The 20733-nt window shown below is 34.7% G+C and overlaps 1 protein-coding gene across 1 annotated transcript; it reads right to left on the bottom strand.

Annotated features, from left to right (window-relative positions):
- Window positions 1-1116: 1116 nt before the first annotated feature.
- Window positions 1117-5322, bottom strand: LOC126692043 (enolase 1). The gene is made up of 17 exons (XM_050387452.1): window positions 5129-5322; window positions 4882-4945; window positions 4625-4689; window positions 4475-4522; window positions 4298-4384; window positions 4027-4107; window positions 3738-3839; window positions 3575-3655; window positions 2992-3066; window positions 2823-2885; window positions 2654-2731; window positions 2318-2512; window positions 2111-2161; window positions 1917-2005; window positions 1760-1811; window positions 1590-1646; window positions 1117-1428 (listed from the first exon to the last, which is right to left on the bottom strand). Exons 1-17 carry the CDS (start codon window positions 5195-5197, stop codon window positions 1348-1350), a joined length of 1338 nt encoding a protein of 445 aa, XP_050243409.1. The 5' UTR covers window positions 5198-5322; the 3' UTR covers window positions 1117-1347.
- Window positions 5323-20733: the final 15411 nt, after the last annotated feature.

Raw genomic sequence — 20733 nt, 5'->3', positions numbered from 1 at the left:
AAAGTCAAAATTAAAGAAAGGTTCAATATGTGTGCGAACAAGTTTGAGATCTATATTATCAAAAAAAAGTTTGAAATCCATATTTTTCAATAAATCCGAATTTAGAATAGGTACTTTCAACCAAAACTAATTATTTTCCATTCTTAAATAAGTGCATTGATGTGGACCAAAATGGACTAAATAGACCGAAGTGAATTAAAGTGGACCAAATTAGACTAAATGAACTGAATTGGACCAAATAACTAAAATGTAATATAAGCCCTCAAAAACCATGTCGAAGGCACTTGGTATTACAATATCTGCCTGCCTGCCTCACAATTAAGGGGGTAAATGAAATGAGAGAATGCAAAGTTTTAATATGATATTCAGCACAGGAGATGTTAAGGACGCGCCATCTTCCTTACTCATGTGAGTGTACAGTTTTCTCAGTTTACAGATAAACATGAAACAATTGCTGAACCTAATCAAGGCATTCTCATGGGAGTTTAGTTAAGTCATTTTGCATTTCAAACAAAGTACATCTGGTAAATAATCACAAACAAAATAGAGTAGTTAAATACATACATACATACATACATATATATATATATATATATCATAGCACAAGGAATTTCACCATGTAATTCAACCATAAGCAACCCACGCAATGCATTGTAGTAAAATTCACAGAATTGTCTTAGAAGGTTAATATGAAGAGAAGGGAGGTTGGTGCATAACATCGAGTGAAACTCGCAAAAGTCTGGTATTATGTTGGGAAGGGCAAAAAGCTCCTCACAGGTGCGGAAGAAGTTAGGCCCTTGCCTAAGGCCTGGCAAATGTTTTCAAACAACATAAAGAAAATGATTTCCACAGCATATCCATATGTACCTACCATTCCAGCTTTTGCAGAGTAGCTGCCAAAGAAATGGAAGCCAAAAGGATATAGAAACATTTCCAATGAAAATTACACACCTTCTCACAATTTTTGTATTGTAGTGGGCCAAGTCAAGTGAACCGGAAGTGTTGTGACTTGTGAGATTGGTGTGAAATTTTCGGTGTCAAGTTTTTGGTGTTTCTAGCAAAGCTCTTTCCAAAATGAAAAAGACCACTCAGCTAGTTAATTGAGCAAACATCAAATAGAAAACTAAAATTCAATTATGATTAAACATGCTTCAACTTTGAAAAAAATCTCAGTACAGCAGTGTTCAGGCTCTCGGAACAAAACAGCCAGCCGTCAAAATTATTAGGGAAAAGGTCTCAAAGTTTCCTTCAACTAAAAACCATTCTTTGTATGAAATTATTTGTTGCAATTGAGTTCCCCCTTGTGCAACCTCGCAAACAACAATTTCTCATCCAATGCTTCAAACTCTAATAGGGCTCAACAGGCCTACGGAAGCTTGCTCCAGCATACACTGCTTCTGAGCCAAGCTCCTCTTCAATACGCAAGAGCTACACATTCAAGAAAATAAAAACGTAAATATGAATGATGCCCAACATATTTTGTTCAAGTTCTAAACCAAATTGTATAAGATAAACAGGAGTTGACGAAATTTATTATGTCTATGATATACAAGCAAAAACTAGAGGCAGTGAAAACCCAGAATCCTAACCTGGTTATATTTTGCAAGACGCTCAGACCTGCATGGAGCTCCTGTCTTAATTTGGCCCTGTTCAGAATGCAAAATATTATTAACTTTATAAATAAATCTTCAAAATGAAACAAAAGTGGGAAAATTGTAATGATACAAGTCTCAAATTTAGAACTCGAGCACAAAATTACCGTGGCCAGACCCACAGAGAGATCAGCAATGAAAGTATCCTCAGTCTCTCCACTGCAACCAAATAAAGTAAAGTATATCAATGAAAGGAATTTTATTGGGTTTAGCAAAGACGATTAAATATCACCATGTCTACAGTATTCAAGGTCAACTTCAAACCTGCGGTGGCTAGCCATCACACCCCACCCAGCTCGCTTGGACATTTTAACTGCTTCAATGCTCTCAGTTACAGATCCAATTTGATTGACCTGTTCCCAAACCATATCAGAGTGGTGCATATATAAGTGGTGATAGAAACCCCAATAGCCCATTTGAGAAAAATAAGAGGGGAAAAAAAGACACTCCAATCATACCTTGAGAAGAAGGGCATTGCAAGTTTTTTCCTTGATAGCCTTCTCAACCCTCTGCACATTAATTGTTTTGTAATTTAGAGTTCCACCAGTTAGTAAAGTTCTTGCAGTTGGTGCACTTAATCTATAAGTTATCAAGAAATATTTACAAGGGGAAAAAACACAGTTTAAGTCAAATCACTGAATCAGTAAAGCATGCTAATGGCTAACCTTAGGATTGGTGACCAAGAGATCATCTCCCACAATTTGTACTTTCTCTCCAACTTCACTGGTCATCTTTCCGTAGTGCTCCCAGTCATCTTGGTCAAATGGATCTTCAATTGATACAATAGGATACTCAGACACAAACGACTTGTACAGATCTTTTAAAGCATCACCGGGGATCTTTTGGGAGCCATCATTTTTCTGCACAGACAAACAATAGAAATAAGTAAATAGATAATGTAAGCCAAGCTGCTGCAGGTCTTGCTCTGATTCATATGCACTGATATGATATCCTTCAAACATTGCATTCACCTAGGGTCCTAGAGAGTGACACAAACTCACCTCTTCCTTAAAGTTCAGGTCATATCTTTTATCTTCTCCATAAAATTCAGATGCAGCAACATCCATTCCGATGACAACCTAATTAAATAAAGGAAAATTTTAGTCCCTTAAATCCCTAGATATATTGAAGACTCAATTGAACAATAAATAAAATGAAAGAAAAACTAACTTGGCTTGTATAACCAGCTTTAGCAATGGCTGTTTTAAGCAATTCAAGACCTTCCTTGTTTTCCTGAATTCAAGCAAAAAAGGATGTGAAAAAGCTACAAACATAAATATTAAAAAGGCACAACCAACATAATCCAATTGCCAAGATGTTTTAGAAGACAATGGTTGACCTGAATGTTAGGAGCAAAACCACCTTCATCACCAACATTTGTTGCATCCTGACCATACTTCTTTTTAATCACAGACTGAGAAAAGAAAGACACCATAGTCAGTGAACAAACCAAAGGGTTAAAGAAAACCTTGTAATTCTGTAAGAGCCCCAAACAGGAGAGATCTATGCAATAACTTAAAACTTTCCAGACAATGTAAAATTATCATATCTATGAAAAACCTACAAAGAGGGACAGACAAAGTACTCTAGCAGGTTCAACTAATTTCGCCATGACTTCAGCTATTTTAGTGTGATAAAACTTTACTGGGAAAAAAATGGTGTCATAAACCTGGTTCTGTCAGAATGATCCAAGTAATCTGATCAGTTAAACTCTTGTGATGGTCAAAACATGATACACGATGAAATGCATATGGATCAGATTAATTGCATCATTCCAACAGAAAAAGTTTTATTACACTAAAATAGCTTAATCAGTCATGTGTGGTTGATCCCAAAGGTCCAAAGTAGAATGATAAGAAACACAATCCATAATCCTGACCAAAATCTAGATGACCCATTGCTTAAATCAAACTAGCACCAACCTTTAAATTGTGATACACTTCCACACCCATCTTCATGGCCTCCTTGAAGGAGGAGGCTCCTACTGGAAGAATCATGAACTCCTGCAGAGGCAAGTTGATCAGCAACTCATAATCAAGGAACAATGTAAAAATATAAATTGAACAAAAATTTCAAGAAGCATGCCTGCATTGCAAGCTTGTTTCCTGCATGTGATCCACCGTTAATGACATTGAAAGCAGGAACAGGCAGCACCAACTTCTTGTTACCAGCAAGGTTTGCAATGTGCTGCATCCACAAGACATGGTAAAAAATTGATCAGATTAATCCCAAGCCATCCCTAACAGAAAATGTAACAATACTGCCACAAAATTCTGTAGGTAAGATATCCCAAGTCCAACACCTAAAATAACTCTATCAGAAAATGTACTAGTAGAAGTGCAGTGTACGGTCAAACAACTTATTCATGTAATACCTTGTAAAGAGGGATTTTGTTGACACCAGCCCCAGCTTTGCAGACAGCAAGAGACACTGCAAGAATGGCATTGGCACCGAGCTGAAACAACAAAAAGAGAATTAGATTCACATGATTCAAGTTAACTACTACAACAACAACAAACAAAACCTTGACAGATTAGTTAGGGTCGGCCATATGTATTACTTCACTTAATTCACATGTTCTTCCCCTCTCTTTTTTTAGTTCCCTCAACTTGGATTAATTCACTCTTTCTTATCTGGTATTGTACCTTTTGTTTGCACCAACCCCACTCGTTAACGGTTCCATCAAGTTGTTGAACCATGAAGTTATCAATGGCAACCTGATCAGTTGGGTCCTGTCGAGAGAAACACATCACATCACTACATATGCAGGCAACCATATTGAAAATCAACAAAGAGGAAACTAGATTCAAGTTTCAACCAACCTTGCCGATCAGGGCAGGGGCGATGATCGCGTTGACATTCTCAACAGCCTACACATCCAGCAGAAAGGTAAGTAAATATTACACATAGAGATGGATCAGGATCAGCACAAAATAGCATGGAAGCAGCGCTATTGGCGAATCATGACTCACCTTTGATACACCTTTTCCAAGGTAGTCTGAACCTCCATCCCTTAGTTCAAGTGCCTCATAAATTCCTAAAGGAAAACAAAAAAGAAAAAAGGACACAGAGTTTGGTCTATGAGACAAAACACCAAAACATATCTGATTTTTCAAACCCTCTCTCATTTTCTTCACTATATCATGTATTTTCAAAACGATCTAACAACATAAATGAAAATGATCGTCTCCATAGTTCATTTCACCGAAGATTTGATTAAGGAACATACCAGTGGATGCGCCACTTGGAACAGCGGCTCTGTAAAAAGCGCCATCTGAGGTTGTCACATCGACCTACGTGATTAAGGAACAAAGATTTGATCAATTAATCATTAACAAAACCCTTGAGTACGATGGTCATAGACACACAGATTTTTGATACGAAACAAAACAGTCTATAACACACTATCGACAAAAACGCAAAGATCAGGGACATGGGAATTATCGAAGACTCATCGTGAGTGTTAAGAATCGAACCTCGACTGTGGGATTGCCACGACTGTCGAAGATCTGGCGTGCCTTGATGGCCTGGATTGTGATAGCCATAGGAGAAGAGAGATTTTTAGTTGAGAGAGAGTGTGAGAGAGATAGAGAGAACAGTGGGTAGAGTTCACGGTTTTAAGAATAGTTGCGGCGATTATTAGACCGTATTTGTAGATGAACTTAGGTTATCGTGGGCCGTTTGATTAAAAAAGTTTATTTTTAGGTTTTACCGTTTTACCAGCGACAGAAGCGGGAAGCCTTTCTTTCTTTCCTTCTTTCTTACTTCCTCAGCAAGAAATTTTCAACCTACTTTCAAGCTACTGTCTTTTTTTTTTTCTTTTTCTTTTTGAGACAAATGAGAGATTTTTATTTTTATATTTTTTATATAAGATAGAAATTATATTCTAGAATGATCTAAGTATATAGCAGTATATGTGTGTGAACCTCACTCTTAGAGACTTGAACTCTTACCTTTTCTCCCTCACACCCTACAAGTATAAATACTTATGATTTATGAAGTGACCATCGTATCAAGGATGCAATAGTCATTTTTTTTTCCAATTTGTTAAACAAGTTAAGTTTGGTCAATTGTTATTTTAATTCTTTAGATTTTATTTTTGTGATTTTGGTCCTATAAGTTCACTTTTTTTTTGGTCATTAATAGCCTTTTATTTATCTATAACTTTTGTTAATTATGTAAAAAACAAAATTTCAAAACTAGACAAATTTTAAAATTTCTTTTTCAAAAAAGAAAAAAAAATCAAATTACACCATTAAGTTTGGTCAATTGTTATTTTGTCGTGTAAGTTTTATGTTTTATCATTTAAGAAAAATATAATAGAGAAAGGGCTAATGATAATAAAAAAATGTGAACTTAGATAACTAAAATTAGGGGTGTGCAAAAAACCGACGAACCGAACAAACCAACCGAATCGTTGCCAAATTTTCGATTTGGTTTCAATTTTGAATTTTTAAAACCGAAAATATTTGATTTGGTTTTTGGTGGCAGGTTTAAATGCACCGAACTAACTGAACTGAACCGAATCATATTATAATATATTTTATATATAATATAAATTTTATAAATATTTGTGCCTAATATATATATTTGGCCTTTTCATTTTCTTAAAAAACATTTGGGCCTTTCTTTTTTAAATATGATTCGGCCTTTACTTTTCAATGTTTTCAATTTTCATTTTATCATTAGATTAAGTAACTATAATTAAAATAATTACTAATTAGATATCTAATTAAACTATAAAAACAAAATTTCAAAACCTTACAGCCCACAGCCCACACGTTCTCAGTTCTTACTCTCACTCTCACTCTCAACCTCCACTCCAGTCCCTCTTAGCTCTCACAGCCTCAACTCCACACCACCTTCCAAACTAATCTGCCTCTGTGCCACCTCTACACGCTGACCTCTCCACGAATCTGCCTTTGTCGCTACCTCAATCTACCTTTGCCACCTTCACATGCTGGCCTCCACATGAATCTGCCTTTGCCGCCACCTCGATCTACCTCTGCTGTCGCCTCCACACGAATTGGCCTCTATCGCCACCTCCACACGCCGACTTGATCTTTTCATTCTCTTGAAGTCACGGTGACCCTCTCTCTCTCTTTAATTTCTCCATAATTTCCTCTCTTTTTTTATATTCTAGGTTTGTTTAATATTGAATCAATGCTATTTTTTCAATTGTTATGTGCAAATAAAGTTAGAGTTTTGAAAAAACCCAACTGCTTGGTTGTTTATATTTTGGGTTTGTTTATTTTTTCAATTTCCTTTCTTTTTTATATTCTGGTTTTTTTTTCTTTGTTTGCTTTCTTTGAAAATAAATGATAAGGAAACTGAAAAAACCCACTGAAACCGACTGAAACCAATTGATTTCCAATTACTTTGGTCGGTTTCGGTTGAGAATTTCACAAACCAAAAATTTTGGTTTCGGTTAGCTAACACTTAGAAAACTGACCGAAACCGAACTGACACACCCCTAACTAAAATGTCAAAAATGAAATTTAAATTGCCAAAATAACAATTAACCAAACCTTTGGCCTTTTTATTTTTTGGGGGAAAAAAAAAAACACTATATATATTTCATCATCAGGAAAGATGAGCAAGGGCTAGATAGTATTTCACTTCTGTGGAAATTTTGTCAAGCTCATGTCATGTGCATGTTTTATTAATTTTTTGGGCGGCGCAATCAAAAGGAAAAATAACCCAAACCTTTTTATAAAAGTATATAAATATTCTTCTTCGTCCTTTTGGCTAATCGAACTATCGAAGGGTTTTATGTTGCCTGAAGTTTAGAAATGAGAGTTGTGTTGGATTCAAAATTTCAAATTGTATGAACAATTAAAGAGATATATTTTTTATAAATTAGAGAGATAGGTAATTAAAGCAACAGCAAAAATTTACTTATTATTTGGTTGGTTTGAGAAGGTTTCAGATTATAAAAAATAAAAAATAAAAAACTTTTGTTTTAAGAAATAATTTGTTGTTGATTCTAAAAAAAGAAAAAGAAATTATTAATATCCCATTTATATTTTAAGTGATACAAGCTAACAATTTTTTTTTTTTTTTTGGTTTATAATTCCATAGTTGGAGATAAGGATTTAAACCATGAACATCTCATTTGAAAATGCTAAAAGGTGTCAACCAATTAAATTACAAAATAACAACAAACTAACAAAATTCACCTTAAACGATTTTTTTTTTTTTTTTGTTAAATTGCTTGTTTTAAAAAAAAAAAAAAATTTATATGTGTTAAAATGGTACGATTAGTATACTAAATCACAATTAAGTTATAAATGGTAATTCATATTTTTTTTTTAATTTGAGAAACACACACACACACACATATATAGGGGAAGGGGATGAGATAAGGGAAAAATGGTAATTCATATTACTTAAAATAAAAGGTGATGTATTGTAATAATTATGCTTATTAATATGTTTGGTTGTGAAATAAAAATAAAACCCACAGATTTTATTTGTTGGGCATATAATAATTTTATACTTATTTTGTAATTATTATGGACAAAAAGATAGTTTGTATTTTTAGAAATATAATAATTTATAAAGTTATTACATATATAAAGAAACAAGCCAATAACTATTAATTTTTAAATTATTCATCTCTACAAGAAATGTAATAGTTATTCATTCATCAAAGGAGTAGATATTTCTTCATAAGAAATAAATAAAAATGCAACCAAATAATTAAATAGTTATTCCACATTAATAGTTATTTTATTACAAAACCTATACCTATTACAACGTACCAAATAATTAACCCTTTCATTATTGGATAGATCCAATTTAAAAAAAAAAAAAATTTATAACAATTCCAATTTAAATTCTTAAATGCTTACTATTTGATTTATTAGTATTTTGTAATGAAATGGTTTTTATTTATTTATAATTATTATTGATATTTTGATGGTTACTGTAGGGTCTCGATTTGGGGTCCAGGCCCAACAATTATGTGGTTCCGGTCCAAGGAGCCCTAGACAATGAATTTGTAGAAGGTGGGTTACAAAACTAGGCTCTAACGAACTGCGTGCTAATTAACTTTGGGCCATACAACAATCTAAAATAGGAAAATCTCCTTCAAGTCCATTGAATATCCTGTCCGAGGAGACGTATGGGGAGTATCTCTGTCTTTAGTCCGGAGATATGTTTCTTCTCTTCTTCCTCTGTTCTAAGTTCCTCTTTTTTTTCAGTCCTCTTCTTCATGGGGACTCCCTTCTCTTATATAGGCCCCTTGAAGTCATCAGAACCTTAGACCTGTTGATCATCTGGACCTTCACTTGAGTGCCTGTCCCATCGGACATCTCCCCCATCTTTCTATGAGTTGTAGTAGCCAAGATAACACTGTTCGCCAGTCCTCTCTACATTAATGCGACCAGAAAAGTAGCTGTCATGCATTTAATGTGGCAGCTGTGGTCTCTCCCTTGACATCTTATACTCTCTTCCCTCTCACAGGCTTGTGGGACTCATCCCTGCTACTAATACTCGTTAGAGTGATTCTTTATTACTGGTATGGTGCATGTTTGAGCCATACTTAGTATGTCCGAGGAGACATTTCTCCTCGGACTGCCTTTTAAATGAGTTTGGGTCCATAAGAATTGGATCGGGAGCCCTTTTGGCGCCCACACCTTCCCCTCGGACGTGGTCGAATTTTATATGGGGCCCAAGGCCCATTGTTTGATCTGGGGACTTTACCCCTACAGTTACAATGAATGAAGGAAAATTTAAATCTTAAATATTTTCATTGGAAATACTAAAATATGTAAATCAACTGAGTTACAAGGTTCTTGGCTTATATCTAAATTGTTACTACTATATTATATACTTACATTCTACTTAAAGGCAAGCAAATATTCCAAGAGTATAGAAAGAAAAATTAAATAAAACTAATGCATTAATCTTATAAAACAAAAATACTCATGAATTGAAAATCCACATGTTGAAAATTAAAAATTACAAGGGTCACTTTTTTTTTTTTTTGACTTTCGAGACTAACTTGTTTGGTTTGGTTTGGTTTTTTTTTTATAATATATTTGTATTCAACTTTTAATATATAAAAAAATTTATTTTTATCAAGAAAATGATTGGGGAAGTAGATGAGTGGGGAAGGTATAACCGACTTTCAAACTTTCGGTGGTCAAAGATTGGCAATTTCCACTTTGCCAGTATCTTTCTTATGTCTCACAGTTTGGTCACAAAATAGAGGTTGGTATTGGACTATAGAGTATAGACTATAGAGTGAAAGCATCATCTAGTTAGATGCATGTAGTGATAAATTGGTAAGCTAAGGAGGAGGGATTTTTTTTTTTTTTTTTTCCAAAAAAAAAAAAAAATCTTTTATTGGGCCTTTATTTTTTGCTATAATTTACTGGTACCATGGATCATGGTAAGGATTTCATAATGTATTTTTTTCTGCTCTTCATTCCCTTGAAATGTCTAATCAAACTTAATAAATAAAAAATATTTATTACATCATCAAAATGTTTGACTACTAATTGAACCAACTAGTAGCAGGTTTATTCATAATAATAAATAAATAAATAAACTAATAACAGGTTTAATTTTATTATTTTAATCCTTTTGTTGACATTATTTTAATTTTTGTATTGCTCTTTAGTGATGTTTGGGCATCACGAGCTCCAAAGTATTTATCATCAATTGAAATATTCGATATCGAAATTCTACCAACTTGATTACCTTATGTCATAACAAGGAGTATTCACATTGGACTAACCATCTAGTTATTTGTTAAAGGACCTTATAAATCAACTAGCACTATATGATTTTTCCAATTGAGACTTTCAAGTCCAAATTCCCCTTCCATGGTAACTATCAAAATTTTTTTTTTTAAATTGTTGTTTAAAAAAATCATCCAGTTAATGTACGCTTAGATACCGTTTATTTTGTTAAAAACTATAAACAATAAAAAAAAATTTTCCAGTTACTGTTCATTACTGTTTAGCACTGTTCATTTGCCTATTTGCACTATTCATGTCCCATGAACAGTGCAAGAGACATTGAGCTAAAAGAAAGGTAAAAATGCAAACGCAACAGACGCAAACGCCAATCCAAACAAACACTTAATCCAACACCCCCCCAAATATGACCCAGCATTAGACTAGCCAACATAGACTCAAAATGCATTTGTGTACAAATTTTTTTTTTCCCCAGCTAAGTTAAAAATTCTAATATACCTTACATATACCCTACAAAATTCTATTATATTTTGTCAACATCTCTCTCTCTCACGGCAACAAGTGGGGCACGGATGAATCATAGTACCATGTCTCCTCTTTGAGGTAACAAGAATTTGTACAGGATGAGAGTGAGGCAAGGCAGAGACATTTTACCATGCGTAACGACGTGGTGTCGATGCTAATGAAAGTAAGAGTAAGAGTGTAAGACTGGGGCAAGGCAAAGCCATTTTACCTTACGTAATAAGGTGATGTCAATGCTAGTGAAAGTGAGAGAGATGTGAGATAAGGAGGAGGGGCAAAAATAAAAGTACTGAAAGAGGATAACTAGTATTTTGGAGATGTCTATACGATGTGCATAAATTTTTTTTATAAACACACACAAAAGCAGGGTGTTTCTTCCTTAAGATGCTTTACAATGTTGAGGCTTAATGTTTGTTTGGTATACTTTTATTTCCAATCATTTGAAAATTGGTTGTTTGAAAATTTTTCAATTAATTAAAAAAAAAAAAGCTTTTAGAAAAGTTGTATTAAAAAGTGCCATTTTAATTTGTCACTTCAAATGGGAATATAAATCCTCAATTCCCTTTTTTTTATATTTCATTTTATATTTTACCAATTATAACTTTTTATGGACTTTTTCTAACACTTAAAAAAAAAAAAAAATCAAAGTTTAAAATAAGATAGGAAATTTGTAATCTCCATGTGGGACCTTACTATCTCCAAAGTCCAAACTGGTCACCCAAAAATGCATGTATTTCTTTTTATCCAATGAAAATTAAAGTAAAAATCTAAATTAAAATTTTTATTCAAGCTTTTTTTTTTCTTTTTTTAAATTGTTTTTAACCAATGCAAAAATGATTTCAGATTGTTTTTTAATTTGTTTGCTTTTGTAGGGATGTTCAGCCGCTTAAGGGCCTCTTAAATGTCAATGGTTGACTCTCGCGAATGCAACGTTTTGCAGTTCTCAATTTAAAATAATAATAATAATAATAATTTCTACATCACATATATCTCATGACTCCAACAATTTGCAGCTTCCAAATTTGTATATCAGCATCAAGAGAAGATTCATTCTGGACCACAAAGTTTCTCTCATCTTAAATAATTGTTGAAATTATGTGACTAATTTTTATAGTCACTGAATTTGATGATAGAAGTATGTGTGTTTGAATTGTGATGGATAAAAATGGTTTCTTGCTATCCAGTGGAGTCAATTTCAAAAATATTGGCCCTTTCTACTTCTAAAATATTTGATTAACCTATGAAAGCATACATGCTGAACGAACCTGCGTTTCACCTGGTTCCAATTTGGTGTGTCGGGACCCTCTCTTTCTCAGGGGCACATAATATCTAAGTTATTTTCTTCATTATGAACAATTTGACATCAATTGCATCAAATGGTGTCCTTATCCTCTCGCAAATATGTCTTCTTATTGAGGATATTAAGATGTTTCTGGATTATCTAAGGATATGAAGATACTCTTAGAAAAATGTGGCCCAACATCATATTTTATTATCAATAATTAATTATTCCAAAATTTTTGTGAAATTTTGCAATATTTTTTTGATGTAAAATATTGGAATATTGAAATATGTCTACTTGATATTGTAGACTACGATTATGAATTATTTCATTATAATCCTTGACTTAACCATATCCATCATGATGTAGCCTATTCTGATAGGTACATTTTGAACCAAAATGGAACGAAGGTGTAAGTTAAAATTGCTCAAATTATAGAAGACAATAAAGACTAGTCTTTCAATGGTTAGTGCATAATAATCTCAAAAATCCTTTCATGATAAGATTCATGCACGTTGAGTGTTGGCCTTAATTAATCTATTGTGTCATTGCCAATAACTTGGCCTCTTATAAGAGGTGCTATCATTATAGTGATTTTGGATATAAACGATAGATGAATCCATGTGTTAATATGGAGTTAAAAAAGTAATGACATGTTAATGAACTTATTCATTAATGAATCTAATTAATGAAGTTGTTTATTAATGAATGTAACATATCTGTTACATGAATTGTTACTACGATAGAAAGGATTTTATGGCTGGTCATGTCCTTTCTTCTTCTTTTTTTCTTTTTCTTTTTCTTTTTTGGAGAAAATTTCAACCTATAGCGTCCGCTCCTGATAATATCTCTTTATTATTAGACCAAGACACCAATCAGTTTTTGGTGTAGGCGAGAATTGAACCCCAGATCTCTTATACAACCATCAAAGACTTTATCAGTTAAGTTAACTGGAACCCACAAAACAAAATATTGTCAAGGCCATGGGGTGTGAGAAGAGAAAAGAAAGCTCTTATTAATCCTGACTAGCTGGGGAGAGCATTCTAATTGCTTGTAAGGTCCTTCAATAATATAATTTAGTACGTAAATTTCTCACATCTAATTGTTGATTTTTATTACATATGCACATGATATAATTGTAATTGATAAATGTATTATATTTGTTTTCCTTGAATTATTACTTTTTTAAGTATAATTCCTGTAGATACATCAAATCCACAAGAAAATTAGCATTAGAAGACATATTTAATCGACCTGCTGGTTTTCTTGTGGCATTTGATAATCTTACAGCATTTATTAACGAAGTATTTTAGAAAAATTTTAACACTATTTTTACATTAGCTGTATTTTTCTTTTTCTTATCAAAACTAAAGAGTGTATGCCAGCTGACTGAATATGGGTTATATCTTCAGTTTGGTAGTCATGATAAACGAACAAATTATGGTCGGCGAAGGCGTGACCTTTGGTTTCTGCGCATGGGCTTGCATTACGCAAGCTGCATTTTGAAAATAAACATAAAAATACTACTTTTACAGAAAGTCCATGGACCATGGCTCCAATCTACGTATCCACCCTAAGAAATTAATAATTAATTAGCCATGTTGGTGTTTAATTACCTATAACAAAAGTTTATCACAATAATTATATATAAGACCTTTTGAAATTTTGAATTATTAAAAAGAAAAAAACAGACCATTTGACTCTTGAGCGCACACTCGTGCAATCCAACATAGATAGAAGTATCAATATTGGGCCGGCTTAATATAGTAGTTTTAATGAGTTTATTTATTTATTTTTTATTATTTAACCATCACTCAAATATAATTATAATTTTTTATTTAAAATTAATTCTTCTTACTTTTAATGTGACTAATTTACTTAATAGTGATTGGTTAAATTTGTATTAATTCATTCATTATGTTTTTTAAAAATGCTAAAACTACTACAAATTTTACTCCAAAATTTCTACAAATTTATTTGATGATGAATGTAATTAATGACACCTTGTGGTGGCTTTGTGATTTTGGGTTAGATTGCCTCCTACGGCACTGGGTCCAAGTGTTCTAGATAAGAAAGTTGGGACCAATCTAATTGTAACTCACCTTAGTCTGGCTTGCACACAAACTATGTCCCATTTGTTGAAACCTTGGTCAACATGCCCATGGCAGGCGAAGTTGCTATAGGAGAGTTATGGCAGATAAATGCAATAAAACAATGATAAAAGAAATACGTTACTATCAGGCAAATCAAGTAAGAGATCCTTAATTAAAATAGGGAAAAAAACGATATGGCAACAAGAAACACATTATAGGTGAAATTGCAAAGATAAGAGAAGAAACAATAGCAATAAGCGATAAAATCAAAGAAGGAAAAGATCAATTTGCCGTGTTTAGTTGTATTATAGGGCTAAGGCTAAGGAGGGAACTACTTCCTCAACATGGGTAACCTCACAGGAGGATTCTGCTGTAGAAATTATCCACTTTGAGGGAATGGGCCTGAATGGCTTGTGCCTAAACGAGTTCTTTATCCTCAACAGAGGGTAGACTTTTAGAGGGAGAGATGAGATTAGCCTATTGGTGCATGCCTTCCATTCTACACTCTCTATTTCTCTTCTTTCTATTTTTTCTCCGCTTTGCTACCTTGATTCTTTCCCCCCACTCATTTCCTTTCTTTCTTAGTGCTTACTTGTGTGGTGTTATGGTGATGGTAGTGCTATGATTCTTTCCTAGTGGTTGCTACTGTTGTGATGATGTTACTGTGCACAGTAAGGACCCTTTATATACTGCCTGTCGTGACTGGTTTTTACCATTTTAGTATTTAGTTACTTTTGTATAGTTTAGGGTGTTCTTCCTGACCACCCACTAATTTGTCAACTGTCCAGCCACCACCACTTACTTGTGATGGTCGTGTCATTCCCCATTACTAGACATAGAAGACTGTTTTGTTTGCTTGCTCACCATGACATTCTTATCCACCACGGTGTAGGTATTCTCTCTTGCTATCCCTCATGGCATGCACCTAGTGGTTCCAATTCATCATTCCTTCTTTTGGGTGGTATGTCATCCTAACAGGACATCACCCCCAAAAGAATCTAAGCAGAAACCCCAAAATAGGTTTTTCCTTCTCCCCACCGCCAGACCATACCCTCTCTTATCTCTGACCCATGATCTACTATTCCTATATTAGCTGAGTATAGGTTGGTAGTGCCTGGGCCTTGTGCATGCTCTACTTCCCGTGTACATCAAAAGCTTGTTCGCTTTTCATACGTTTACCATGGTCTGGAGGCTCATCTATGCATTCTGCCACTCATCCTTAACCTCTTGTGGCGAGAACTGTTTTCTGATTTTTCCATTCTTTATTGGCTTGCTCCTTTCAAGGGTTGGGCCTTGCTTGATTGTGGGTTTTCCTCTCTTTAGCCCATTCTTTGCTCCTTCCGTAATCTTGTTGTCATTCCTGCCGTACCACTCTGCTATTCCTGCCGTGGTGTTATTTGACTCGTGCTTGCTGGGCCTCTTTTGGGCCTGCTGCTTGTTCTTCTCTCAATGACTCAGTATGGTCATTAGATTTATACTCATGCTACTTTGAGCTTTCTTGACCCATTACATTGCTTGTGGGCTCATTTGTTCCATTTCTTTCTTTTTGGGCATCCTTGGCCTACTTGCTCTCCTTGGGCATCCTTGGCCCATTTTCTAATTTTGCATTCCCATAGGCTTTTACTTACTCTTTTAGACTTTCCTAACCCAATTACCTTATCCTTCATTTTTGGGGCTCATGGGCTTTCCATCAACCCCTTACTTTCTTGCTTCATTACCTCAAGCTTGCTGTGGCCCATTCTTACTTTTCTACATCACATAATGCCCATGAGTTTACGAATTCTCTCTCTGGGCTCCTTTTGGCCCATTTGCTTTTATCAAATCCCATTTATTTACTTTATGGGCCTATGATCCATTGTTCCTGCCATTCGGGTTTAATGGTTTTTCTATCAATCCACTAACTCTTCTTTGCCCATATTGTTGGGCTTCTATCAACACACCTCAACCATATAATAAATGAGTATTTGAATAATTTATCTTGATTGATGACACATTGATTTGTAAAAGCTATGCAGTAAAATCTATCACTCGGTTTTTTGGACGTTTTTAAGAGTCAAGGAAAAAAAAAAATATACAATTCACAATTATTTTTAAATTAAAAATATCACTTATTAACACACCCTCCCCCCCTCCCCCCCCCCCCCCCCCCCCCCAAAAAAAAAAAAAACATTTTAGGGTCTTTCTCTAGTAAGGGCCAAGGCCAAGGCCATGGTCTAAGTAGCCTAGGTCTAGGGGCTAGCATTATATCAACATATGGTTAATGGTTTGCTTGACTTCAATCTCTTATTTTGCTATGTTTACTAGTGGGATCTATGATTCCAGCGATAGGCATGAGAGAAAAGAATCCATTCTTCCTAGTTCCCATATATGTTTCTTTTATGTGTTGAAGGTCTTTACTTCATTGCTCATAAAGGTAGAAGTAAAGGGTTCTATTAGGGGTGTCTTCTAGTAGAGGTGGTCCGCACTAATCTCATTTATTTTTTTGCATATGATAGCGTCCAATTTGGTAGAGTCACAAGGGAGAAATGTCGGTGCTTCCATGATAAGTAAAATAAGACTAAAATGACCTAGTTCTATCATGACTTGACCAAAAAGTTGAATAAATCCACATTTTTCTTTTACGTTATACGTAGGACATTAGAGCAAGATAGTTCATTTTCACTAAAGTACACACTTGGCCTTTAAATTTGTGGGGTTACTTTAACTTTGGCCCTTAAGGTTTCAAAAGTTTCATTTTGGCCATTAACGTTTGGTTCCGTTTTCGTTTTCAAAAGGGCATTGTTGTCCATCTTTTTTAGTAGCTTCAACTTTCAACTTTCACCATTAATTGCTAGATGAACCTTGACATGTCACTCATTTAACTCCAATTGTCACAATAAGTCATGTTAGCCAGTTAGCCTTGCTTGTACACACAAATCTAAAAACATATAAGTTCGTAGAATCATAAAAATAAGAAAGAATATTTGGGATCAACTATTTGACGCCCTAGATTCAAAGCCTTGCCCATAACAATTAACCACTTTTAACATCAAATCATCCTATCACTTAAAGTCAAAGCCTCATCCATAGTCACGCTATAAGCACCTTCCATGTGCCATCATCGCCATTTTCATGCATCACCCAAACTCACCTTAAGACCTAAAACTCTACCACTGTTGAAACCCCAAAATGGTAATACGAACGCTCCATTGACCCAATCATTGTATTGAAGAACCCTTCCATCATCGTTAGTTGATTCCTTATCAAAATCCATTTTAATCCTTATATCAATGGAGACTCATCTCTACCCAACTAAGGGAGAAACTAGGAGTCGTTGTCGACAACGATGTTGATGAACTGAGCAACAACAATAAGGAATTTTGACCTAGGGCAATTAGAGAGAAGAGAGAGAAGGAATCGATTTGAAGAGAGAGGGGGAAAGGACTTTGTTGGACAAAAAATGAACCTTAAGTGAGGATCATCGTTAGTTGATTCATTATCAAAATCCCTTTGAATCCTTAGATCACTGCTACATTGCAATGGAGACTCATCTCTGCCCAACTAAGGGAGAAACTAGGAGTTGTTGTCGACAACGATGTTGATGAACTGAGCAACAATAATAAGGAATTTTGACCTAGGGCAATTAGAGAGAGAAAGAATCGATTTGAAGAGAGAGATAGAGAGGGAAAGGACTTTGTGGGACAAAAAATGAACCTCAAGTCAGGACCATCTTCATCTTTAGATTTAAGCTTTTTCCCCCTCATTCCAAGCATGGACAGCGTGGCTTATTGTGACATGATTGTTGGCATTAAATGGGTGATGTGTCGAGGCCCATTTGATACTTAACAACGAGACTACTAACAAAGATGGACGACATGACTCTTGAAAATTGAACCAAATGTTAAGTGCCAAAAGCATACTTTAGTAAAACATGTACTATCTTGCCTTAATTTCCTAAGCATAGCATAAAAGAAAATTGTAGATTTATTTAAATTTTTGGTTAAGTCATGAGAGAACCAACCCATTTTAATCTTATTTTATTTAATTAGTTGAAAAGTTAAGATTTGGAACAAAATAAAGAAAGTTGTGAGCATTGAGGGAGAGGGACATGGCCCCCTGGCTTAAAGAAGCACGCGGGAAATAACAGTTTTTGAGAGCTGTGACCCAAAGAGAATTGGGGTTGGTCCAGCTCCAAGTTTAGTTCATTATGAAAGCATTACTCTTGTAAGAATTTTATTTAGCAACTCTTCCCAAACGTGGTGAATGAAAAAAATAAAAAATAAAAAATTTATTGGATAAGCTTCGCAACGCACTGGTCTAGTCTTTAACCTGAATGGCTGATTGCTACTTCTTTAATCCCGCGAAAGTTAGCTAGCCTAATCATGAAATCTAGTTAGATAAAACAACCTTATTAAAATAGTTACAAATTCATTGATCAAAAAAAGAAGAAAAAGAAGTAGTTACAACCTACAAATTATTTAATAACTAATTAAAAGTGGTACACTAATCGAGTTGTATGAAACATATTCCTTGGAATCTTGGCATATAAAATAATATCCACTTCTCTCACTGTTCTATCTCCTCACATGAAACATTGAATGGGCATCTTTAGTAGTACATTCCACCTCTTTGCATGTAATATTCTTATATTCCTACTTTGATTTTTTATCAATATTTGACTTGTACCATTTTCTCATTATTTTTTTTATTATTCAGGTTTATTTGGGCTATAATGAAAATTTTTATTCTGATTATTGATTTTGAAGGATCTGCTAATATGCTATTTAACTTGCTTATTTCATTTGTTTGAAGTACCTGGAGAATTAAAACTTTTTTTATTTTTTATTTTTTCTTTAGTGAAAATTTGAATGTGCTATAATTAATACATGTTATTAACATTTTAGTGATACGGTGGCCGATAAAAATGAATATAGTTTCTCTTCAAACTAATTTAAAGAAAAACTCTACAAACTCCTTATATATATAGTTATATTGAGTGTGAATTTTGAAAATCTAACTGTTGAATTGCATGTTCTTATTATATCCTTTATACTTGCAAAATTTTAAGAAGATCAAAGATCGATTGCTTTGTCATCAAACAAATGTTAAAATTCAAGTTTTTGTGATCTAAAATTGTGTTTAAAAAACAAGTTTATTAATTGAATAGTAAATAACATTCGATTTGAACGAAATTTGATATACATATTAAGAACATAAGAAATATGAAATTCAACAATTAAATTTTCAAAATTCATACAATATATATATATAAAAGAAGTTTGAAGAGCTATTTTTTCTTATGATTTAGAAATTTATTTTTTAGAAACACAATGACTTCATGAACTCTCTCTAGAGAGGAAGAAGCTGAGCCCGCCCGGAGCAATAAAAAGGTTAAAGATTTTAGTCATGCGGAGTTCAACGGCGGATCTCGGGCTTCCTCGCCCACGTTGGAAAACCAAGCCAGAGGCCCCAATACCAAACCATCTTTTAAGGACAAACTGGTGGGGGAAATACCAGGTGCCTTTGCTTAAGCTTTCGACTTGACCGACCAAATGGAGGAGGACATAGACTCCGATGATGAGTGTGGTGAGGCCCCCACCCCCGTCCATGAAGGGCAGGTGAGAATCATGTTGTCTAAAGAAACTAAGAAGCGCATTCGTGGCCCCTGGTCTAAGGTTGTCATAGTGAAACTGATTGGGAAAACTATGGGTCTCAACTATATGCAAACCAGGTTGGCTCAACTATGGAGACCTGAAGGGAGACTGGATTGCATTGACCTTACTTATGGCTTCTTCTTAGTCAGATTCTACTCCAAGGATGATTAAGAGAGGGTGATCAAAAGGGGCCCGTGGTTCATCGGAGACCACTTCCTTTCATTGAGACCGTGGGAGCCGTTTTTCAAGCCGGCGACGACAAACATTTCTCTAGTTGCTGCTTGGATCAGGCTTAATGCGCTTCCCATCGAGCTATACGAAATAAAGGTTCTTAAGGAAATTGGTGAATCCATTGGCAAGGTGCTACAGATTGATTCACATACTGCCTTGGAGGCGCGTGGTAGATATGCTAGACTGTGTATCTAGATCGATATCAACAAGCCGCTTGTTAACAGCATTCTAATTGGCCGGTTTGAGCAAGTGGTTACTTATGAGAGAATCCATAAGTTGTGTTTTTCGTGTGGCAGAGTTGGGCATAAGATTGAAGCTTGCCCATACACTATTCGTAAGGATAAGGAAAAAGAACTTGAAGCTCCGAGGAAGGAAATCGCAGATGAAGGTAGCGCCGAGCTGCAGAATTTGCACGGCGCTGTCACGCACTATGCATGCGAGGCGACGAACGTGGAGGGGCACTACGGTTCGTGAATGTTGGTGAGTAGGAAAGGATACGGACAGAAAGGGAAAAGGACATAAAATGGTACTGGGCGTGGTTCAGGAATTACTGGCAGCTCAGCTTGGTTGTCCACTAACCAACTGCCTCCAGTTTTTGCGGAAGGTACGTGC

This window comes from Quercus robur, chromosome 7 (assembly GCF_932294415.1).
Source record: "Quercus robur chromosome 7, dhQueRobu3.1, whole genome shotgun sequence".
Taxonomy (NCBI): Eukaryota; Viridiplantae; Streptophyta; class Magnoliopsida; order Fagales; family Fagaceae; genus Quercus; species Quercus robur.
The sequence above is the reverse complement of the archived record's forward strand: the minus strand, read 5'-3'. Positions and strand labels throughout refer to the sequence as shown.